The sequence below is a fragment of the Psammomys obesus genome, unplaced genomic scaffold (assembly GCF_907164565.1).
Source record: "Psammomys obesus unplaced genomic scaffold, mPsaObe1.curated_primary_1811, whole genome shotgun sequence".
NCBI lineage: Eukaryota > Metazoa > Chordata > Mammalia > Rodentia > Muridae > Psammomys > Psammomys obesus.
The window spans coordinates 13,055,536-13,081,994 of record NW_026596069.1 but is presented as its reverse complement, the minus strand read 5'-3'; the positions used below and the strand labels follow the sequence as shown (position 1 = coordinate 13,081,994).

At 38.3% G+C, this 26,459-nt stretch overlaps 1 protein-coding gene across 7 annotated transcripts in view; it reads right to left on the bottom strand.

Annotated features, from left to right (window-relative positions):
* Nol4 (nucleolar protein 4) overlaps positions 1 to 26,459 on the bottom strand; it is a 352,979-nt gene that overhangs the window by 250,606 nt on the left and 75,914 nt on the right. For 4 of the 7 annotated variants that reach the window (XM_055625538.1, XM_055625539.1, XM_055625540.1 and 1 more), the window contains exon 2: positions 19,477 to 19,626. In XM_055625538.1, the coding sequence (XP_055481513.1) occupies positions 19,477 to 19,626 (150 nt within the window). Of the gene's footprint in view, positions 1 to 18,507; positions 18,571 to 19,476; positions 19,627 to 26,459 lie in introns of those variants that run through there. The other 3 variants (XM_055625542.1, XM_055625543.1, XM_055625544.1) reach the window with 2 other exon arrangements.

Here is a 26,459-nt window from a genome sequence, read left to right as displayed (position 1 = left end):
CTAGACAAAACACAAGAAATCCAACCTCATTTGATATGTGAGATAGGGACTCGGGTCTGAAGGTTATTGCTGTTTCCAATTTCAAACAAATTATTTGGTCAGGAACATCTAAGAATATGAGAAGAGCAGAAACGTGAGTCAAGACGTGCAGAAGTAACCCGGGGGCAACTGGAGGCAACCTGAAGCTACCACATTAATCTGAAACATTTTCCAACTTTAGATTTCATGCTTCACGCTATAAACTGCCACATCCACACATTCTTGATATATGACATTGTTTGTTTCTTAGTCTTCATTTTATTTTTTAATTGTCACATCCTACTAAATAGTCTTGATAATTCCTAACAGGATATACCGTGCGAGGTGAAAGCAATGGTTGAAAAGCAAAGGCATGCATCTGTCTATCCAAAGGGGTTTTTTTATGTGGTGCCAATAGAATGTGGTGGTAAGTGGCCAAATTTAAAATGAAAGTTGGCAAAGACAACAGAGGACTAAAGTGAGCAGGAATATTTTTAGACAGTTCAGGTCATTTTTATTTTTCAGACAGCTAAAAAGCAATTTGAAGATTTGTGGCAAATGCTTCAAATGTAGGGCGGAATGCAAGAAATACTGTAATGTGGTATAGGAACAAAAAAAAAAATCAGTGTTCTGCAGAGGCATGGGAAGAATCAAAACAGGCCCTCAGGAACCTACCAGAGGAAAACACAGAGAGGAAACACATCCAACCCAGAGCAATGGTGGATGAAGCTTGGACTGCAACATCATCCCAAGAAGAGCAAAGACAAAGAAGAAGTTAAATGATAAGTATTTTAATGGAGATCCTTTTTGGTTTATTAATTATACCTTCAACATAGACACAGGTTTTTTTAATTGTGTCTTTTGTTTGCATGGGCACGTGTGCAGGCTTACATGCACATTTATGGAGGCCAGAGGTCATCATAAGGTTTTGTTCACCTGTTTCAGAGACAGAGTCCCCCACTGGTCTGAAACTCACCAAGCAGTCTAAGATGGCTGGCTGGAGAGCCTAGAAATCCATTTGTGTCTGCACCACAAGTCTGGGAGTATAAGCCTGAGCATTTGTTGTTGTTTTGCTTGCTTGTTTGTTCGTTGTTTTTACAAGGGATTAGTGACCAAATTCAGGTCTTTGTACTTGGCAGACATTCTACCTTACTGAGCCAAGAGCTTTCGTTTTTGTTTCCTTTCTCATAATAATGATCTTTATTTTGCAATAATTCAAATAATCAATTAAATGTGCTCATATCATAGTTCAGGTAAACCAAAGGTGTGTCCCTAAAGTTACGAATGCAGTGCCATTATTGTATCAATTCTTATTGAAGTCTATTGGGTTTCTAGGAACAGACTGTTAGAAAAGAGAATTCTGACACTAGATGAATAAAATATGAGCAGATGGGCCCTAGAAAAGGGTTTGTTCATACATGTTTCCTAATCGTAAAATGAAAGAATCCCTAAATATTGAGTAAAAATAGGACTCAGCAAAGCCAGTGTTTATAGAATTCCCAGCAACAGGAAGAACTGCCTTAAAACATCCAATTGTCTACATAATTGAGTAAATATACTCCTATTATCCGCGAGAAGTATGCAGAATATGATGCAGTCCCCTAGCTCAGGCTAAGGAAACAACCTCCTCCCTGGTCTAGTGTTCTCTGTCATATCCCTGTTCTCAAGGCTTCCTGTTGTAGCTCCCCTCTGAGCCTGTGCCTTTCCTGTGTGCTCCTAGTCCAGGGAGCACCAGCGATTTCCTGGCTGCATGCATGCCAAGTCTACAAATGTTGCAGACACTCAGAATGCGCAAATTAGCCATCCTATGGTAATGGAAAAATGATGTTTAGTGTTGGAGATACCGTCCAGTGGTTGAGGCTCAGTGCACTAGCAGAGGACTAGAACTCAGTTCCTCATACCCATGAAGGATGATGAACTACCAACTGTAACTCCACATCCAGGGGGATCTGGCACTTCTGGCCTTCACTAGCACCTGCACAAATGTGCACACAACCACACACAGACACAGAGACCCATGCTTAGTGAAAAATGAGAATTGGGCCTTTAAAAAAAGACGAAGTTTACATTTCAGACTCTGGAAGCTGGAGATATGGTTCAACAATTAGGAACACTTGCTGTTCTTACAGAGGGCCTGGGCTTGATTCCCAGCATCCACGTGGCAGCCCCCAGCCTGTAATTCTAACTCCACAGGGTTTGATGCCTTTTTCTGACCTTTATGGGCACCAGACAAACACACACACACACACACACACACACACACACACACACACACACACACGCAGAAAAGGTAGTCAGACAAACTAGATAAAATACATTAGCCTTTGGCTTTGACACTCTGCTAATGAGTTTGGTCCTTTAATCCCAGCTTTGTTTGCTTGAACAAGCAAGGTCCGGAGCATGGCAGAATGACAATGTAGCATGAAGGCAAAAGGCGCTATCTGAATTGTTTTATTGATCAGTATCTGACAAAAAAAAAAAAAATGGCTTTTTGAGACAAAACAAAAAATTTGTGGCACTGTTCTTTTTAGAAAATGTCTGCTATCTGAGAGGCTCAGGATGCACACTGGTGAACTTTCCAAGCAATGAATAGCGCTAAGTTTTGCTTACTATCAGTCCTGGGGCTGTCATGCTACAACATAACCTTGAGGAAGAAGTCTCTACGGGCCTGGAGGAGTTAAAGAAATGCCATCTGTCTGTGTCCAAACTCTATCTTATCTTCTTGGAAGATGTTGCTTTAGAAATGTACTAATGGTTACGCATCCCCTGGATTTGTCTGGCAAAAACTAAATTGCTTACATGTTCTATATACCAAAGGGGACAAATGGTTAATTCTTGGTACAAATTTCAAATTCTTAGAAGCATCTAAATCATTGTCTCAGCCTCTTTAAAGACAGCGTATTAGGGAGGATGGAATTCAGCCGTGGTGCCTGCTGCCCATGAGAAGACACGTCCAGTAAACTGAGGGGAGAGGGGTGAGTGAGAAGTGTTACAGGAAAAAAAAAAGTAAAAACTCATGTTTTTATTATGAAATGAATGTAACTGATTTCCATAATCCTGGTGAAAGCCATTCTCAGGTCAGGGATATAGGCATGACTAAATGGCCGGGTATGGTGATGTCTGTAGGTCACTGTGAAGCATAGCTACACAGAAGAAAAGAGACTTTTCACCAAATTCTTAAAACAGAAAATATCCGTTTCTCTCATTTGTTCACAAATAAACAATTTTATTTAGAAAAATCTATTCATATCATTTTAATAAGTACTACATCGTTCAAAGCAAGCATTGGTAAAACCTTTACATGCAGAGATAAAAGCCTGGGATTTACACTCCAGTATTTAGATGACGATTCGGCTGGCATTATAAGTAGTGAGGTTTCTCTTTCTTTTACCTCACGCAGGGCCCCTATATCACGCTGCTTTCTGCGATTATGTCACAAACCTAGACAGCCACTTAGACATATGCACGTGTTTGCCTTGAGAAGTTCAGGATTTTATGTACTTTATTTTTGAGGTTGTATTTATTTATAGCATGATGCTACCCAGGAAAGGCTAAGCACTGAAGTTGCTGAGACAGCTCCGAGTACTTCTTAGAGCTGCAGCGTCTCACCTTCACCGCTAGGGTGCACTGAAGTTGCAATTTACTTGGTAGACACAAAGAGTTAATGGAAATGTTCATTTGAACGACACTGTTCAATAAGAAATTCATGAATGACATAGAACGTGATGTTAATTGTCGTTAAAATTGATTCTGTAAGTTCTCACATCTTTTGACTGTCTCTACTGCTAATATAACAATTCCAAGATATCAAAATCTGTGTGACATTTATGCCACCGTGAAGAATTGCACTCTACCTGGATGGGGAATGAATCAGCTTTGATAAGTGAAGCATACTGACCTTCTGATTTAAGATGGCAAGTGACCATGTCACTGGTTCCTTCTTACTTATCTCCCCCCCTCCCCACACCTTTGATTTTTTTTTCTCCACACATTTTATTAGATTGAGTAAATTAATAAGTGGAAGCTGTCCCCAGACAGACTGTCCTAACATTAAAAAAAAAAAATGCATGCAACATTATGTGTGTTGTTTTTAAATTTAAGGTTTTCCCAGTATGTAAAACAAAATGGGTAACAGCCCAGTGGGCATGTGTGTGCATATTGGTGTGTACATGCATGTGTGTGCGCTTATAGGTTACCTAAACACAAACAGCCATGCATGCAGAAATCACAACTGACTAAACCCATATCAGAAGTGTCATCACTTTTCAATGTGCCAATTAATCAGGATTTGTGCAAAGGATAATCACAAATGTCTACACCTCATGTCCAGTAAGTGGTAAATCAAAGGTTTCTGGGAATCACACAAGGGAAACTTCCTGCCCAATATTAAGTTTTGGGGTTTGTTTTGTTTTGTTTTCATGTGGTGCTTCAAAACTTTATGAAGCAAGGAGCCCATACATTTAATCTATCCAATGTTCCACACCAATGTTCACAGCAGTTGGTTGTAGCCAGGACTTACTCCATTATTATTGTTTTATCTAAACTATTCATGCTATCTAATCAACAAGGAAAAATCTTCATAGGTACAGTTTCTCCAATTTACCTTTAAGTGGCATGAAGCAGGCATTTGGTTAAGCTGTCTTTTACAGCAGTATCAAGGAAATATGGATGCTCTGCCCAGGCCCTGGGTTTCACAGTTTCTGATGAAAAGTCAAGAGTAATTCTGATAGGTCTACCTTTATATGTGACTTTGTCTTTTTCCCATACACTTAGTGTTTTGATTATTATGTGGCAGGAGGATTTTCTTTTTCTGGTCCAATCTATTTGGAGTTCTGTAAGCTTCTTTTATGATTATAGCATCTCTCTTTTTTTTTAGGTTGGGGAAGTTTTCTTTTATGATTTTGTTGAAAATATTTTCTGGGCCCTGGAGCTAGGAGACTTCTCTTTCTTATAGTCCTATTATTTGTATGTTTTGTCTTTTCATAGTGTCTCAGACAGGAGGTAACACGGACACAGAAAGATAAGCATGCTATATACTTACTTATAAGTGGAGTTTAGCCATATAATACAAGATAAGCATATTACAAACAACATACATGAAGAAGCTAAGTAACAAGGAGGACCTTAGGGAGGATTGTTGAGGGTTGGTCTGATGCTTGTATTTTGATGCTAATTACTGGCCCTCAAGATCTGGTTACTGAATACTGGAGGGAGGCCAAGATGGCGGCACTAGGAGAACACTACATCTAAGAAGCAGGACAACATTTTCCATGAAGTGACCAAGAGACTGAACTTTGGGCCCTAAAACAACAGCGATTGTGTTTCCCAGGTGAGAGGAAACCCCCACGGCTTGGGAATCAGGTTGGTCCAAGCTCAGGCCACCCAGCCAGAACCCGGAAGAGATCCCAGGTCGCGCAGGCACTAGGTCCCCAGACCAGAGCCACACGCCTGCATGTCCTGATCACCTTCCCAGGCTGATCAATGGGCACAAAAACACCAGAGACGGGGAGTCCCAATCGCGAGAAAAACCCACAGGGAAGGAAAGCAGTGGGACTGGCCACAGGTCACCCAGTCTTTCCCTGGAAAAAGTCTCGCAGACCATGGGTACCCGCAGCCATCACTAAACTGGCCTCCTGCCACCAGCATGGAGTGGCTGTGCCCAGCTCTCTAGCACAGACGTTGCTGAGTGCCCTAGTGCAACAGAGACAGGGAGTTCCTGTTGGGAGAGGGCCACACAGGGAAGGAAGGAAACAGTACTGACTTGGGATACCCAGGCTTTACCTGGGGAAAGTCTCTCACAGATCGGCGGGTACGAGCCCCATCACCGAACTGGCCCCAGGCCGGAAGCACAAAGAGTAGTTGGGCACCCAGATCCTACAGACTAGCAGGCAGGCACACGTGCCGCTAGCCGAGAGACCTGCTTTGTACCAACTATTCCTCACAGACAGAACTGTGTACCCCAGGACATCAGAGACTTGGTGTCACTGTCTGAAGAAACCCTCAGAGGGAACTAAGCAAAGGGAACAGACTTAGGCCACCCAGTATATCCCTGGAAAAGGTCTAGCAGACTGGCCCAACCCAGGGACCTGCTGTGCACCAGATAGCCTGCTGTTACCAGGAGAGCAGTACTCACCCGCGACAGATTATGGCTTGGGTACTGCGGCACAGAGCCCCAACCTCAGACCTTCAAAAGCCCGGGATCCCCGAGATCAACCCCCAGATACTGCTCCAAGGGGCAACCAGTCATCCCTAACAAAACTGACCAAGCCATGGGACACACTGGTTTCAGCAAGAGATCACTAAATTCACAGCAAGAAACTGGGCAGCTGTCTTCAGGACTTCTCCCGGTGAGAGGAGAGCCCTCTCTACTAATAGGGACCACAGTTACCATTCAGGTCTCTATGCCTGAGGTGAGCAGCAGCAACTCCTGAAAAACACCAGCCATCCAGAGACTATACCCAAAAAGCTGAGAAGGCTTCCTTCAGAAAAAACAATCTTACTGTCAAAGGGATTCTCTCCACCACAGGATTCCAGGAAAAACCAGAAACCAACTTCAAAAACCTAAGATAACCCAATGGGTAGAGGCCAGCGTAAAAGTTCAACCAACAAAATCCAGAGCAATATGACATCTCCAGAACCCAGTTATCCAGGGACAGGTAGCCCTAGACACCCCAGCATAATTGAAATGCAAGAAGAGGACCTAGCATCTATGATCACGAAGAAGATAACAGAGGAAACAAATAAAATGCATAAAGAAATAGAGGAAGATAAAAACAGTTTATGGCCATCCATAAAGAAATAGAGGAAGTTGCAGCCAAACAGTTAGTGGCCTATAGAGAGGAAATGCTTAAATCACTGAATGAAATAAAAGAAAAAGATGATTGTTCAAACAAACAGCTGAGGGAATTGATGGAAAAACAGGAAAATAGAGTCAGACAAGTGAAGGAAATCAACAAAATGGCTCAAGACCTGAAGACAGAATTGGAAAACTTAAAGAAAACACGAATGGAGGAAATTGTGGAAAGAAAGAACTTAGGGAAGAAAACAGGAACCACAGAGGTTATCATTACCAATAGACTACAAGAGAAGGAAGAAAGAATCTCAGGTGTGGAACATACAATGGAAGAAATATATGTATCTGTCAAAGAAAAGGTTAAATCTAAAAATTTCCTGACACAGATCATCCAAGAATTTCAAGACAACATAAAAAGACAAAACCTAAGAATAATAGGTGTGGAGGAAAAAAGAAGATTCCCTGCTCTAAGGACCAGAAAATATCTTCAACAAAGTCATTAAAGAAAATTTCCCCAACTTAAAGGAGAGACCAATAAGAATTCAAGAAGCCTACAGAACACCCAATAAATTAGACCAGAAAAGAAAATCCTCCCGCAACATAATAATCAAAACAGTAAGTATACAGAACAAAGAAAAGATACTAAAAGCTGCAAGGGAAAAAGGCCAAGTAACATATAATGGCAAACCCATTAGAATCACACCTGACTTCTCAACAGAGACTATGAAAGCCAGAAGGGCCTGGACGGATATCATGCAGACCCTAAGAGAACACAAATGTCAGCCCAGGCTACTATACCCCACAAAACTCTCAGTCTTTATAGAGGGAGAAAACAAGATATTCAATGACAAAAATAAATTTCAACAATACCTACGCACAAATCCAATGTTACAGAAGACACTAGAAGGGAAAATACAACCCAAGAAAACTAGCTACCTTCAAGAAAACACAGGAAATAATTAACCTCACTACAGTAAAACAAAAAGCAAGCAAACACACAACCTTATGACCACAGGCAACATCAAAATCAAAGGATCTAACAGTGACTAGACATTAATCTCTCTCAACAACAGTGGACTCAATTCTCCAATAAAAAGACACAGACTAACAAAATGGATGTGTAAACAAAACCCAGAAATCTGTTGCATACAAGAAACTCACCTAAGTCACAAAGATAGACATTACCTGAGGATAAAGGATTGGAAGATGGCTTTCCAAGCAAATGGACTCAAGAAGCAAGCAGGAGTAGCTATTCTAATATCTGATAAAATAGACTTTCAACTATAATTAATCAAAAGAGATAGGGAAGGACACTCCATACTCATCAAGGGAAAATTCCACCAGGAAGACATCACAGTCCTGAACATCTATGCCCCAAATAAAAGGACATCCACATTTGTAAAAGAGACATTGATAAAATTTAAACCACACATAGATCCCCACACATTAATAGTAGGAGACTTCAACACCCCACTCTCAACAAAGGACAGGTCAACAAAACAGAAATTAAACAAAGAAACAATGTCTCTAACAAAGGTCATGAATCAAATGGACCTAACAGACATTTATAGAACCTTACACCCAAAAACAAAAAAATTTACCTTCTTCTCAGCACCTCATGGAACCTTCTCCAAAATAGACCATATAGTTGGTCACAAAGCAAGCCTCAACAGATACAAAAAGATTAAAATAATCTCTTGTATCCTGTCTGATCATCATGGAATAAAGCTGGACCTCAACAACAACTGAAATAGCAAAAAGCCTACACATACATGGAAACTGAACAACTTGCTACTAAATGCCAGCTGGGTTAGGGAAGAAATAAAGAAAGAAATTGAAGTCTTCCTAGAACTCAATGAAAATGAATACACAACATACCCAAACTTGTGGGACACAATGAAAGCAGTGCTAAGAGGAAACTTCATAGCACTAAGTGCCTTCAAGAAGAAATTCGAGACAGCGCATTCAAGCAACTTAATGGCTCACCTCACAACCCTAGAAAAAGAAGAAGCAGACACACCAAAAAGGAGTAGATGACTGGAAATAATCAAACTCAGGGCTGAAATCAATCAATTAGAAACAAATAAAACATTTCAAAGAATCAATGAAACCAAAAGTGGGTTCTTTAAGAAAATCAACAAGATCGACAAACCCTTAGCCAAACTAACTAAAAGGCAGAGAGACACCATCCAAATCAACAAAATCAGAAAGGAAAAAGGGGGACATAAGTACAGACACTGAGGAAATCCAAACAATCATTAGGACTTACTTCAAAAGTCAATATGCCACAAAATATGAAAACCTAAATGAAATGGACAATTTTTTTTTGATTGATTGGACTTACCAAAGCTGAATCAGGACCAGGTAAGTCAATTAAATAGTCCTATATCCTCCAAGGAAATAGAAGTTGTCATTGAGAGTCTCCCAACCAAAAAAAGCCCAGGACCAGATGGTTTCAGCACAGAATTCTACCAGACCTTCAAAGAAGAGCTCACTCCAGTTCTCTTCAAAGTATTCCACATAATAGAAACAGAAGGAACATTACCAAACTCATTCTATGAAGCCACAGTCACCTTGGTACCTATATCTCACAAAGACCCAACAAAGAAAATTTCAGGCCAATCTCCCTTATGAACATTGATGAAAAAATACTCAACAAAATACTTGGAAACAGAATACAAGAATACATCAAAGATATGATCCACTATGACCAAGTAGGCTTCATCCCAGGTATGCAGGGGTGGTCCAATATACGGAAATCCATCAATGTAATCCACCTTATTAACAAACTGAAAGAAAAAAAAACACATGATAATCTCCCTAGATGTTGAAAAAGCATTTGACAAAATCCAACATCCATTCGTGTTTAAAGTATTGGAGAGATCAGGGATACAAGCACATATCTAAACATAGTAAAGGTGATATACAGCAAGCCTATAGCCAACATCAAACTGAACAGAGAGAAACTTAAAGCAATCCCACTGAAATCAGGGACAAGACAAGGCTGCCCACTCTCTCCATATCTCTTCAACATAGTTCTGGAAGTCCTGGCTAGAGCAATAACACAGTTGAAGAAGATCAAGGGGATACAGATGGGAAAGGAAGAAGTCAAATTATCACTATTTGCAGATGATATGATAATATGCATGAGTGACCCCAAAAACTCTACCAGGGAACTCCTACAGCTGATAAACACCTTCAGCAAAGTGGCTGGATAAAAAATTAACTCAAAAAAAATCAGTAGCACTCCTGTATACAAAAGACAAAAGGGCTGAGAGAGAAATTAACTAAACAACAACCTTCACAATAGCCACAAATGACATAAAGTACCTTGGAGTAACCCTAACCAAGCAAATCAAAGACTTGTATGAAAAAAATTTCAAGTCTCTGAAGAAAGAATTAGAAGAAGATATGAGAAGATGGAAAGATCTCCCATGCTCATGGCTTGGCAGGATTAACATAGTAAAAATGGCCATTTTACCAAAAGCAATCTACAGATTCAATGCAGTTCCCATCAAATTACCAACACAATTCTTTACAGACCTAGAAAGAAAAATTCTTAAATTCATATGGAATAACAAGAAACCCAGAATTGCTAAAACAATCCTCTACAATAAAAGATCTTCTGGGGTATCTCCATCCCTGATCTTAAGCTATACTATAGAGCAACAGTAATAAAAACTACATGGTACTGGCATAGAAACAGAATGGTGGATCAATGGAAACAAACAGAGGACCCAGAGATAAACCCACACACTTATGGACACCTGATCTTTGACAAAGATGCCAAAACCATACAATGGAGAAAAGACAGCATCTTTGACAAATGGTGCTGGTCCAACTGGATGTCTACATGCAGAAAAATGAGAATAGATCCAAACTTATCACCCTGCACAAAACTAAAGTCCCATTGGATCAAAGACCTCAACATGCAACCAGACCCATTAAATTGGTTAGAAAAAAAGTGGGGAACACTCTTGAACTCATTGGCACAGGAGACAACTTCCTGAACAGAACACCAACAGCACAGGTTCTAAGAGTAACAATCACTAAGTGGGACCTCATTAAGCTGAAAAGCTTCTGTAAAGCAAAGGATACTGTCATCAAAACAAAACGACTGCCTACAGATTGGGAAAGAATCTTCACCAACTCTCTATCTGATAAAGGACTAATATCCAGTATATATAAAGAACTAAAGAAGCTGAAAAGCAGCAAACCAAGTAATCCAATTAAAAATTGGGAAACAGAGCTAAAAGGAGAATTATCTGTAGTGGAATATCAAATGGCAGAGAAACATTTAAAGAAATGCTCAATGTCATTAGCCATTAGGGAAATGCAAATCAAAACGACCCTGAGATTTCACCTTACACCCATCAGAATGGCCAAGATGAAAAACTCAAGTGACAACACATGCTGGAGAGGTTGTGGAGAAAGGGGAACCCTTCTCCACTGCTGGTGGGAATGTAAACTTGTACAACCACTCTGGAAAGCAATCTGGCGCTTTCTCAGACAACTAGGAATAGGGCTTCCTCAAGACCCAGCCATACCACTCCTAGGCATATATGCAAAAGAGGCTCAAGTACACAATAAGGTCATTTGCTCAACCATGTTTGTAGCAGCTTTATTTGTAATAGCCAGAAGCTGGAAACAGCCCAGATGCCCCTCAACTGAAGAATGGATGCAGAAATTGTAGTACATCTACACAATGGAATATTACTCAACAATGAAAAATAAGGAAATCATGAAATTTGTACGGTAAATGGTGTGACCTAGAAAGAATCATCCTGAGCAAGCTGTCCCAGAAGGAGAAAGACACACACGGTATATACTCACTCATATAGACATAACATAGTATACACCTACTAAAATCTGTACATCTAAAGAAACTAATGAAGAGAGAGGACCCTGACTAAAATGCTCAATCCCCATCCTGAAAGGCAAAGAGGCTGGACATCAGATGAAGAAACCTAGGAACCTGCCACAGAGGGCCTCTGAAAGGCTCTGCCCTGCAGACAATCAAAGTAGACGCTGAGACTTATGGCCAACTGTTGGGCAGAGTGCATGGAAACTTATGTAAGAAGTGGGCAATAGTAAGAGCCGGAGAGGACGGGAACCACACAAGGAGAGCAACAGAACCAGAAAACTTGAACATAGGGAACTTCCCAGAGACTCATACTCCAACCAAGGACTATTCATGGAGATAACCTAGAACCCCTGCACAGATGTAGCACATGATAGTTCAGTGTCCAAGTGGGTTACATAGTAAAGGAAAGAGGGACTGCCTCTGACATAATCTGATTGGCCTGCTCTTTGATCACCTCACCCTGAGGGGGGAGCAGCCTTACCAGGCCACAGAAGATGACAATGCAGCCACTCCTGAGGTGATCTGATAGACTAAGATCAGAAGGAAGGAGAGGAGGACCTCCCCTATCAGTGGACTTGGGGAGGGGCATGCATGAGGAAGGGAGAGGCAGGGTGGGATTGGGAGGGGAGGAGGGAGGGGCTTATGGGGGAATACAAAATGAATAAAGTGTAATTAATAGTAAAAAAATAAAAATAAATTTTAAAAAAAGATCTAGTTACTGCCCTATCCTTGCTCTGTAAACCTGACTAAAGCATTATTCCTGACTGGTTGATTAAAAGGCCTGTACCAGGTTAGGGCAAAAGGAGCTGGGCCTGGCCTTGGAGGACAGGAGAATTACAGGAAGAAGACTGAAAGATAGTAAAGACACCAAGTGATTGGTTACCATGGATAAGGAACCACATGGGCCAGGAAAAGACTACAAGAATGGTCTGAAAAGAAGAAAAATATAAATAAGGATTTATAAGATTATGGCTGAAAGGTAGCCCAGATAAGAATGGTTAAGGCCGGTGGCATGAGATTATGGCTGGAAGGCTACTGAGATGAAGTAGGTGTTTTAAGCCCAAGGTGTTTTAAGGCAATTATAAAACATAAAAGGTGTCTGTGTCTATTTGGTTGTGATACTGGGTTAAATAATACTACTGAAACAATTATAGGACCAATAATAAAAATTATTAGACCTTACCACTAAATACAGTAACAGAGGATGCACTGATGGAGAATGTAATTCTCACTCAGAAGGATAAATACAATAGACACCAGAAGTGGTTGAAGAGAAGAAACAGGATGGGAGCCTACCACAGTTGTCCTCTGAATGAATCCACCAAGCAGGAGATTGAAGTAGATGCTGAGACTCACAGCCAAACTTTGGATATAGCTCAAGAAGTCTTATGGAAGAAGGGGGATATAGAAGAACCCAGAAGAGACAGGAGCCCCACAAGGAGACCAACAAAGCCAAGAAAAGCTGGACCCTGGGGGGGACTGCAGAGACTGATGCATCAACCAAAGACCCTACACAGAGAGGACCTAGACCCCTGTCCAGATGTAGCCCATAGACAGCTCAGTCTCCATGTGGGTTCCCTAGTAAGGGGAGAAGAGACAGACCCTGACATGAGCTTGGTTGCCTGCTCCTTGACAACTTTGCCCTGATTGGGTGACATAGCCAGCCCACAGAGGAAGATGATGCAGCCATTCCTGATGAGACTTGATAGGCTGGGGTCAGTTGGTAGGTTGGGAGGGCTCCCCATTTCTGAGGACTAGGGAGGAGGATATAGAGGAAGGAGGAGGGAGGGCGGGATCTGTATGAGATGAGGGAGGGGCTACGATTGGGATGTCAACTGAATAAATTAAAAAATAAGGAAAAAATGTTTCTTCGAGGGATGAATTTCTCTCTTTTTAGAAAATAAAGATGTTTGAAAGAGAATGTCAAGCCTCTTTAACTTCATCTTGGAGACAAATTTTTTGACATGAATCAGAGGCCCTGTCAGAGAATTTCAAGAGGGCACACCCTCACACCGTGGTCAGCAGCTTCCTCCATGCCTTGTCTTCTATTCCTTTCCTGTATCTGTTCTTAACCCAAGCATGTCTAGCAGCCTAACTTATTCTCAGTCTCCTTTGGCCTCACAACATAGGGATTTCATATAAAAATGGAGTTCAATGGTTCAGCTCAAATGCATTAAGTTCTAAATTCTAAAACTTGTGTACTATGATAAAAAATAAAATTATGCTTGGGAACATAATGGTTAATTTCAGTTGACAAGTTGATGATATCTAGAATCACCTGGGATATGGGATTCTGGGCATGAATAACTGTTGAAGATTTTCTTGTACAAGTTAGGTGAAATGAGAAGACATGCCTTCTTCGAATGGCAGAATTCCCTAGGTTGGGATCCTGGAGAGCATGCAAAAAAAAGCATTTATAGATATTTGCTTCTACACTCTGCATGGGATGTGATTAACTCCTTCAAGCTCCTGATGTCTTAACTTCCATGCAACGGTGGACTGTACCCTTGAACTTTAAGCTGAAATAAAAGCTTTCTTCTTCGAGTTGTTCTTCTGCAATTTTATCAGAGCAACTGGAAAAAATAAAACTAATACAAGACCAAAGCTTTCCTGGTACTAATCCCCAAATGGCATAGATCATGTCTCATTTGATCAGTGTAATATCCAAATAACCCTGCTCCACTGGAGAAACAGAAAATTGCCAACACTGAAGTTCACAACATTGTATGTGCTTACAGCAAAGATGCAAAGAAAAGTAAATGATCAAGCAATCGAATCTAAAAGATGGTCATTATTTAAGCTCAAGGAAGAATGCCACTGAAGTTCTCTGACACCTGCTACTCTCCAACTTCAAGGTATTTAGGGAGCTGCACACACATAATTCCAGTATAGTCCAGACAACGTGTTTGCAAGAGTAGAGAAAAATGGACCGTCTGTGGACATAGGTATTTTTAGCTCTTTCTTCTTTGATTGCTATTTAAAAACCATTCACCTGTGAAAGCACACTACATCCCTGCTTTCTCATCAGCATCCCTGTAGAACTCTAACCAGTGCAGCAAAGCTCTGCTTTTAGAGATGCTTATCAGTCAATCTGCTTTTATAAAAGTTTCATGTGCTCTGCCGTGGCTTGTGTGTACCTGTTTGCTTATTTTGGTGTGTATTTCCTTTTTTATTCCCAAGGACAGCATTGGCCTCACATATTAACATCAGTTTGTTAACCATTTAAAAAAACAAGTGAAATAAAGCTCTGCCAAATTTTAGTTATGAATCAGCACCTTCTTAAGCCAAAGATTTTGAATACATTATTGGGACTTATTATGTTTTAGCTCAGCTTAGTTTTTCCACACCAAAAAGGCTACCATCTTGTCATTCCTCATTAGTCAAAAGAGCTCTGAGAGTTTTCACATAACAAACTAGCGGAATTAAACACAAGTTGAGATAGCCTTGTTAGAGTCACAGTCACGGAAACAGCAGAGATTTATCAAAAGGATAGGACAAAGCCTGATATGAATGAGAGCTTGGATGTTGTGTGCTCTGGATAATATACATTAAATGTCACCCCTACAAACTGTCAGAGAAGGAATGAAGTCCTGCACAAATACGTTATTTCTAGGCAGGGTCTCTAAAGTGAGCTCTTCAGTTCCTGTTGAGAGCCAGTCTTTAAAGAGCAGGCAGGTGAGAGAGAGATGGGCTTCTTTTCCTAGTTGTGTAGCTGTCTGTGATGTACATGAGTGCTGTGGACAAGTTCCCTCGGAAGGTCTTATAAACAACCCCAGTAAAACTCACTGGGTCATCAGAAGAAAAGGATAGTAAAGTATAAGCGGAACTCATGAGAAAAAGGGAGGGGATAAAGAGGATATATGGGTAAGAAAATATGATTGAAATACGTTATGTACATGCATGAAAATGTTACAGTGGACTCCATTATAGGTGTAACTAATATATGCTAAGAAAATATATTAAAAGAGGCCCATTTTATTATTTTTTCAGAAAATTGCCTTGATAGGTTCCTAGGAAAAATTAATAAGCAAAATTAATTTTGGAATATGAAAATTTGCTATCTTGACACTTAAACTTTAGAACCAGCCAATCAAGGGACTGAAGGTTCCATAACCTCCTTCTGTCAGCAAAGCTCAGTTACGCCACCTGTCTTGCACAATCTTCTAATAGGATCCCAAGGATTGATTGGGTAGAAAAAAAAATAGCACTCATCACAAAATCACCATGTGTCAAGCCATTTATACACATGAAACCGTTTACCCCACCATGTATATCAGGCAGAAACTATTGGTCTACAGCGCCACAGATAGCAAATAAATGCTAAAATTTTAGAGTCTGGCGGACTTCTAGCATATTTCTTTACTTTTGCTATAACATATGCTCTCTATCATGGATTAAATAAATGCCAGTGCTTGTGTATGTGTGTGTTTCTATGTCTGTGTCTATGTGTCTCTGTATGTATATATATCAGCAAAGTAGTACATGTGTATTTTTTAGTTCTCACTACAAATTAGGTATGGTGTGAATACATATGCATGTAAATGTTCCCACCTTGATGACACTGTCTTTCCTCCAGTTCTTGTATTTCCTCCATCTATTCTTACTTTATGTGTGCAAGAGCTTGGAAACACTATCCTTTAGGTAGACCCTAACTTAAGACACATTTCTAAGAAAGCAGCTGTGCTCAGTTTCTGATGAAGTGGGAGTGACAAAAGGCAACTGGAAAACAGGGACATGTTCACTGTGGAATCATTGAGGTCAAAGTTAAGTACAGGTAAGGACTAGAGAACAAGGCAGTATTCTAAATTATGTTTGTACACTATTATTGAATCATTAATTCTGAAGTAATACTCCACATCATTAAAATGTAGTCTGCATTTCAATTTCTGTGCAAAGATGCATCTTTAAGCTCAAACACAACTGCTACTTAAATGGTCCATTATGTTAATACAGATAATTGTTGACTATAGTCAAATACATTACAGGAAACATACCCAATGCTATTGTAACTGTTCATATATAAATTTATCCAAAAATAAGAACATCCTATACGTGCTGAACTATTCAAATAATCATGAAAGACCTTACATATTCCAAAAATGTGTCATTTTTGTGGATTTTTAGAGCTCATGAGTTAGACAATACACTTTCCAAATTTTCTATAGCCAAATTAGATTGAAATAAACTGTAATTGGTGTAATGCTTAGATATTTCAAGGAATGATATACTGCAGATAGAAAACCAAATAGCATTCAATAGTTAATTCAATATTAAAAGACCACCATTTCCTGCAGAGTGGAAACATAGAAAGAATATTTGCAAAAAGGCAAAGTAAATAAAATGACCACTAAGTCTATTGATAATATTGTTAAGACATGGTATGCTTTTATGATTAGTTGTACAAGTATGGTTTCTTGGCCATGTAGAAAGGGGAGGAAAAAGTCAATAAACATAACCATGCATTCTCTAGGTGCTCTTGTGTTAGAAGTAGGAAAAAAAAAACCTGAAGCCTAATTGGAATCATTATCATTGCAACAGGTTTCGAGTTAATGAAGCCAGTGCTACTACTGAGAATTAAGTTCTGGCCTAACAGCCTTTGACTCTAACAAAACTATGTCATTCCATTCCAATTGCACTTTAGCCTTATGATCCACATGTACAATAATTTCCATCAATGCATTCCACTCATCTTACAGTCTTGTGCACAGTTTCACTGGCACTGCAGATTTTTTTTCCTATATAAATCAAAGCTATATAAGATGGAAATTTTTCCTAATTAAAATTATTTTGAGAGATCTCACTAGAAGAGCTTAATTTAAAAAGAACTTTTCCTGATGTTAGGACAAGGAGATAAAGCTTTAACATGGAAATAAAATTAGACTTGAAGGAGGAGATGATCTAGTAAGGCATTCTTGAGATGAGTTTCAGATGCTGCTTGGGCTTTTCAGGCTGGTTCCCCAACCCTACAAGGCAGAAAGTGTTTTAAGAAATGTTGATACAAAATTGTATGTATTGGAACCATAGTCACCAGTTCATTGTAAATGTTTACTCTGAGTAATGGCCATAAACTAGATTATCCACAGTCGCTTAAGAAAGCATGAGGTGTTTGCTTGGATCAGTTACTGGCTCATGCTTCCACTTGAATTTACAGTTTTTGATAAATTCATTTTAAAGGTCAAGTTATTTCAAATTGCATTTGCTGCCTAAGGTGATTGCCTGCCATACTACCAACAATGAAGGTACTTTCCCTCCATATACATGTATATACCCAATATATTTATTTAGTATAATATATTTATTTAGTATAAATAAATTTATGCTAAATTTATTTAGTATAAATAAATTTGTATATTTCTGTCACACCAAGTCCGGTCAAGTTCACGTAGCTAGTTCATGAAAATGCATTATCCCAAGAATACACAGTTAGTGATATTAGTAGATCAATATATAAGTTTTGTGTTACTATCCAGAGGAACAATCCTGGTGTAGGAGACAGGAGGAATGAGTATATTCAGTGATATTAGTCTATATCTCAAGATGCTAGTTCACTTTCATTAGTCATGGTAAGAATGTTTCCTGGGGTGCAAAAGTCAAAAGGAAGTTTTTGTGGCAGAATTATGTAAGGAAACTTACACTAGGGACTGCCCACAAACCATGCAATTTAGAAACAGCCAAGAAACAAAACCGTATGGAAAGAGGGATAAATAACAATATTGTATTAAGGGTTATTATGCAACTACAAAGATTCAATATGACCCTGGCAATAGAGCAAAAAATAGTTATGAAAAGAAGCTATTTCTTATGCTCAGAGCTAATTTTCAAACATATGTACCTGTATTTGAAACTTTGAGCATTTCACACATTTTTCTGTATCTGAAAAAAAAATGGATCCAGACTGATATTGTGTATCAAGATAGCTGAAAACAGTTCATATAAAGGTAGCCGAAAGCGAAGTTCAATAAGAATTCATAAAAAGAACATTATCCCCACTGCTGAGAAAGCTCGTTTAATGTACACTTTGCTTGTATTGGCCAAAAGTAATTTACTCTTCAATTTTGCTAGAAAGGATAAAATATCTCTAGTAATATGGTTTTATAAAATTTTAGTTAAATGAAATGAATATTAAAATGTGTTTATCAAACTGCAGGTTCAATTAGTAACTTCAAAACTGAAATATAATTTTATATTGACAACATATATTCCACTATCAAAAGTTAAATATATTTTTCACATAATTAACAATAAAATCATTTACTTTAATTTTTAAATGTTCAAGAGCATTGGTGCTATCAAAATAACATATTTTAATATTATGTTCATGAAAATTAAGCCATATAAAATAACATAACATAACGTATCATTTTATCTATGTTGCTCTAAGATGGAATAGAAAATATGTAAACACATTAATATGACTTGAGACTGAAGAAATTTGAAGGATGGTAAAGATGTTCTTATCTCCCAGTATATAATTAATATATTATGGAATACTAAGCATACATTTCAAATATGTCTTCCTGTTTATAGGTACTTGACTGGGAATATTATGTTTTATACATATTTCAAGAAAATAATGAAAGAATTCTAGAGACAGATTTAAACTTTATGCAATGGACTTGTAAGCTTACAACTAAAACAGCCAATAATAAATTATGGCATAAGTTCTCTATCTGACTGTAATATGATCTGGTCTGTGCTGAATATAGGGAACTACTAACACTTGCACTCATGTTAACATGCAAACATAGTAACACAACCCAGAGTGCATGCTTTTTCCCTCTATTTTTTTTCTTTCACTTACTGCCTTGTAAGTTCTCTTCTGCCCAGCGTGCTTCCGGATTTGTTCTCCATTCGGTCCTGTTTCCACATGCATGGAATAGATGATGTCAAAGAAATCTTCAACCACAGCCACTCTCCTTAAGGACAACTTCTCATCAACTCCGACGCCATCCTGGAGATGAAACAAGACAACAAAAAGGACAAGAGACACAAACAAAAACATATAAAATTAGTGAAATCATTTGTGTTTTACAGATGAAGTTGATTAAACCGAAATATTTTTATAAAATAAGTCAAATAATCTCCAAGAACATTTTTAAAAATGCTTGAAATGAAGTTCTTGCCTTCTTTCTGCTTTCAAAAAAGATTTTCCTATGTATCCCAGGCTGGCCTCAGTCTCTCAGTCCTGAAAAGATTTTCCTATGTATCCCAGGCTGGCCTCAGTCTCTCAGTCCTGCCGCCCCAGACAGACAACACCACAGCCAGCAACCCCATAACTCTATACTATGCATACTGAATTATAAAATGTTAGCAAAACACATGGTTAATATTAAGTAAATCATATTTATCCATCAATTCCATCTTTTGGGTTCTTATAATGTTCAGCATAACTTTAAAAAATATAAATTATACATTTTAGCACCTGGTAATTTTTAATACAGTCATTCCATTCTAGATACTTCTCAGCCATGTAAACAGTATTTGAGTTGCTGGCTCATACTTGTATTTAGAAAATAAAAGACAAAAACAATAGTATTTATTGGAGCTTTTTTCTCCAAACATAACTTAAGAAATAAAGGCATCTTTCTTCAACTGTAGACTGAGTGGCAGATATGCCAAAGGTTAAGATGTCATTCTTCAAGGTGGTAATTTTCAACTTGTGGGTTGCCAACCATTTAGGATCACATATCAAATAGCCTGCATATCATATATTTACATTACAGTTTATAAAACTAGCAAAATTAAAGTTATGAAATAGCAATAGAAATAATTTTATGGTTGGTGGACACCACAGCATGAGAAACCATATTAAAGGGTCACAACATTAGGAGGGATGGGAACACCTGATCTAAAAACACCTAGTGTGAGCAATGGATCTCCCAAACAAAAACTGCATATTTTGATCAAATTGTTTTTGCATCACTAACTTCAAGTTTTCAGAGCTGCAAAATGGTTACAGTAGAAGCTGTTTCACAGGTAAGTTGTGAGCACTAAGGAGAATCGGGTATGTAAAGCATGTGACCCAGTCTCTGTCACATTGTAAACCTTCAGTGAATGCTGGCAGCGCCTATCATTTGAATGATCACATTACAATACAGTGAAGGTCCTGTAAAAATGCTAAGGATTGCATGATTATCTCCTCTTCAGGTATCTCCTTGGAAGAAGTACAACCTGACATAGAGGGAGCGTTTTAAGTCTCTCAGAGGGAAGTCCAGCCAAAAGGAAATAGTTGAAACAGATAGTAAATCGTATTAAACGGTAAGCTTAAGATGCTAGAAAAAATTAATATTCTATAAAAAGTTAATCTTATGTGACAACCTATCCACACCCACATGCACTCACACACATAAATTTATGCAGGAACACAGCATGTACATAGTGTTCCCATTTGAACCCTTAAAAATAAACTGGTGTACTATGACTTGGTCATTATTGCTTGAAAACAATATGAAATAGTCTTCCCCAGGAAAGAGCACACCAGTTGATTATTTAATAACCAATTGTCAGCTCTGAAAAAAATAACATAATACAGACTAAGCTGGATATATATTACAATATATTAAATATAGCTAATATAAATAATTATATTATGACATAATTATTACATAATATATATACTATATATAGACAAAAAAAACCCAATAAAACAGGCCCTGAGTTTGAAAGAAAATAAGGGTGCATACATGGAAGGATTTAAGGGAAGGAGAGGAAAGGGTGAAATTATGCAATTTTAGTATCAGAAAGTTTTAAAAATTAAAAATAATAGCATAAGAGAGTGAGTCCTCCAACTAAAGTTCTAAGTAGTCAAAGAGTATCCAATGGTAATCCTAACAAGCTGAGCTACTGCAAAATGAAAAGCAAGTCCCATCTATTTTTTTTCTTACATTTAGCATTTATTTGCATAGTTGTACTTTGCAGTAGGCTTGGAATGTAGCAGAGCCTGGAGCAGCATGTTCATACAGCTTCATATATGAGGTTTCACAGTAGGCTCAGTTACCAGGTCTTTCACAATGACTTCAAAATTCACCTCAGACATTCCCTGTGGTCCTGACAGTTTCTGGTTTGGCTTCAGACCTTTCTCAAATCTCTTCCTTTTATTTTTATTTATGTTTACAGTAGATCTCACTTATATTCTTTCCCCTCCATGGACTCCAGGTCCTCCTTTCTCCCTAGCCACCTAACTTCATGTGTTCTTCCTCTCCTCTCTCTTTCTCTCTCTCTCTCCCTTTCTTTCTGTCTCTCTTTTAACTTATTCTTTTCTCATCTATTGCATCCCTCTTTTAAATCTTTCTGTAATCCTTCTATAATGGGACCCCAAGAACAACACCACTCTGTCTTGTGACACAAGCCCAATGCATAGCAAGAGCTCCATGGAACTCAGCAGCGATCTCTGGAAACATACAGCTTAAAGAACACTGTGCAAGAAAGCACAACTTGCCCCAGAGGTCTCCCACTAGCCTGTATCCCCCATCCTCAGAGAATATCCATCTTCCTAAGTGTAAATCTAAAGTCTGGCTCTGTCCATGAGTAAAACCATCCATTAAACTTCATCTGCTTTTCTGCACATCATAAAATTTGTACAATATCTATTCCTGTTTCTTTGCTGAATAACCAAATGTAAGTTTCACATAATCGTTAGTGACATGTAGTGATGAAAATTTACAGACCTAAAGAAGCTGAATAACAAGAAAGACTCTAAGGAAGATGAGATGCTCAATTCTCATTCAGAAGGGAAAACAGAATAGACACCAGAAGCAGTAAAAGAGAAGGAACAGGATGGCAGCCTACCACAGATGTCCTCTAAAATACTCCACCCAGCAGGGGATTGAAGCAGATGTACAGACTCAAAGCCAAACTTTGGGCAGAGCACAGGAAATCTTATGGAAGAAGGAGGATATAGAAGGATCCAGAGAGGACAGGAGCTCCACAAGGAGAGTAAACAAAACAAAACAAAAAACTGGGCCCGGGGGGACTGCAGAGACTGATGCACCAACCAAAGACCATGTATAGAAAGGACCTAGACCTCCTGCTCTGATGCAGCCCACAGACAGCTCAGTCTCCATGTGGGTTCCCTAATAAGGGGAGAAGAGACAGTATCTGAATGAACTCGGTGGTCTGCTCCTTGATCAGTTCTCCCTGGTGGGGTGACCAAGCCAGCCCACAGAGAAGGAGGATCCAGACAGTCCTGATGAGACCTGATAGGCTAGGGTCAGACAGTAGGGAAGAAGGACTTCTCTTGTCAGTGGACTAGGGGAGAAGGATAGGGGAGGAAAAGGGAGGAAGGGCGAACCCAGAGTAGATGAGAGAAGGGATTACAACTGGAACACAAAGTGAATAAATTATAAAATAATTAATAATAATAATAATAAAGTTGCTGTATGTGGGGCAAAAAAATGGTAGTGATGTAATTTTTTTCTCAAATTCATTTGAATCTTATGTATCTACCTGGCTAAATGTAAAATGTAAAACTATTTATCCATTTTATCAACTATGTGAAGGGCCTAAAAATTAGGAAGCCCTGTGTTACTTAGTAGAATTATTAATATATATATGCATCTTAATATACATATTATGATACATATTTTAATATACATATATGGATAGATGATTGATAGATATATGTTATATAAATGAGAAAGGTAGATAGATGGATAGCTAGATGATAGATAGATAATTGATGACTCAAAGATACTGTCTAGTGCAGGAAATAAGTATTACAGAAATGATTGCTGGGGGATAAATTTCTCTTACTGTCTATATTCTTTCATCATGTTGGTGATCAAAAGTCCAGAGTCAAGGTGGCAAGGAAGCTGCATTCTGGCTGGAATCCTTGGTGGACCACAAGCCTCTGCTACTGACTGGCTGCCAACATTCCATGCTCGGGGTATTCAGAACATGGCCTCCTCTTTTGCCTAACCCCCTCCCTTTTTTTTTTTTTTCTGCCAGCCTCTCTTAATAAGCATCTTTATGATGACATTAAAATCCATTAGGTAAGGACTGGGAGATTGATCATGGGATAAAATGCTGGGTGTAGGATTTTGAGGACCTGAGTTTTAATCCCCAAATTTAGTAAAACTGGAAATGGTGGCACACTTCTGTAATCTCAGTGCTCCTGTGGTGAGACGGAAGGCAGAGAAGGGAAATCCCATCCTGAAGATGGCCCGGGGCCATTATGTGTCGCCTCCAGCCAAGGGGTTTTAGGGACCTGGGAGATATTGTGAGGGGGGAGCCAGTTTTCTTTAAGCATGCCCTTCCCTGGCAGATTGACTGCAGGCCCATGGAGCATATGGCTAGAACAATTTGGACTAGATAGTCTTTACAAACAAAGGGAATAAATATGAGTACAAAAATCTGTGAGGAAATGAGGAGAAATGCAGTATTTTGTGGTATTTTCAGTTTGGCATTACATACAAGAATAATTCCTTCAAGAGCATATAAATGGCTACATGATAAAAGAGTTGGGCATTACCAAGTTCTGGGTATTTTTCATTTTAGTGTAAATTACTTAAAAGTTTAATGAATTAAACTTTTAGTAATGTTCACACTTCTCTAACTATTCATTTATAAAGAAAGATATTATCACTAACTCTAACATTATCAAAAGCTAAGCCACAATAATAGTATATTATACCAATTAAAATGAGTGAATGGCATATTCACTGAATATGTTGAATTTTTATGGAGGAAATTTTAAAATAAAGCTGTGCAAAAAGAACAAGAATTTAAGAAACTGATACAGCTAACAATATGCTTTAAGGTCCCATGAAATACTTTTGATATTACTGAAAATTAGCAAATATAAGAAAGCTAAGCAAAAATGATGATGGCGTCTAGAACACAGTCTCTAGTAAACATCACCCTGTTCTTTTTCCACATGTAATTCACAGAATATAGTTAACTAAGGCCAACATATAACTACATTTACTGTGTAGAAGTCAGTGGGTGAAAATATTTGGCCCCTTCACCTCCTCAGTTAAGCTGTTATCAGACAGATGCCCTAATTGGCAAAAAAAAAAAAAAAAAAAAAATCATTATAATCATAAAATGGATGCTGTTATTGACAGAAATTATAGTGAAATATTGAGATCTGAAAGAAGAAGGAAGTGTTGCCAATTTAGAAACAACTATAGTGATTATATAATGAAAGAAAGAAAAAGAAAGACAAGAAGAAAGAGACAGAGAGGATAAAGACAGAAATACAATGCCTCCAGCACTCACCATTCAAGAATTCCAAACCCAACACCTCACAAAGACGCCCAGCAAATAATCTTTTTCGCAGTCACCTGTAAAATTCTATTTAGACTAAAATGTACCATTTATTCAAGAATAATAAGTTAATTTTAAAGTGAATCTCACAAGCTCTAAGTTGACGTTTTATCCATAAAGCTCTTACAAGGCTTCAGTTTACAAAATAAATATAAAATAAAGACTCTCTAGCTGACTAAGAAAATTATAAGAACGTTTCAAGATATAACCTTTGAGTTTTCGGTATTGATCGCTACAGGTCGTCACTAATTTTGTTTAAAACCATATGCTTATAAACCAGACTATGATTTTTGAATATGCAGTGTATTTTTTTTTTCTTAGCTCTTTTCATGAGTTTAAATTACTAGAAATATTTTTAAGGGGAAACAAAAACAGAGCAGGCACAATTTTAACCAGATGATATTTGAGAGAAAGAAAAGCAGACTAAAATAAAAGCTACATAGAGGGAAAATGAAGGTTTTGAAGCTACAAAAAAGAAAAAAAAAACTGTCTGAGAAAAGCAACTCTATACAAAATTTATTAACTTTTCATCAGCTATTCATCTGAAAAGATATAGAAAAAAAATCCTATTCATTCCAAAATTGACAATTTACCCATGAAAACAGTGCTGCATTCCAAGTTTATGTTTCTTCAATGAGAAGATAATTACAATTATTTACATGGAGTATTCATCCTCTTTTCAGCACAAACAAAAGGCTGTGTTCCCAGGAGGTCCAGCTTGCCAGCACAGAGAACACAGCTTCACCAGGAGCTCTGCCTGACAGAGCGTCTTTTTTTTCAAACTATGATTTAATGTACATTTATTCGTGACACCAAGTGGAATATATAGTATATAAAGATTTCGTACTAAATAAATGATATTCATTAATCCAAAAAGGGGAGAAAAAGGAGGAATTTACATCAAGTTTTTAGCTACATTGCTGAAATACAAATATGCGGATTTTATCACTGAAAAAAATCCCAACTGTGTTTCTTCATCAAGAACTTCAACTAATCCTAGAACTTTTTCACACCTCAATTTAAAAGGAAACAAGTGAACTCCACAAGGAGACCAACAGAACCAAAAACTCTCGGCCCAATGGTCTTTGCAAACATCAATACTCCAACCAAGGACCAGGCATGGAGATAAGTTGTAGCCCATGGCAGCTTGGTCTAAAAGTAGGTTCTCTAGTAAGGGGTGCAGGGGCTGTCTCTGACATGAACTCAGTGGCTGGCTCTTTGATCACCTCCCCCTGGGGGGAGTGTAGCTGTATCAGGTAACAGAAGAAGACAATGCAGCCAGTCCTGATGAGATCTGATTGGTTAGGGTCAAATGGAAGGGGAGGAAGACCTCCCCTATCAGTGGACTGAGGGAAGAGCATGGGAGGAGAAGAGGGAGAAGATGAAGGAGGAGCTAAAACTGGGATACAAAGTTAATAAATTATAATAATTAAAAAATGGAAACAAAGCAAAACAAAAACCCAGCAATAATAATAATAATAATAATAATAATAATAATAATAATAATAATAATAATAA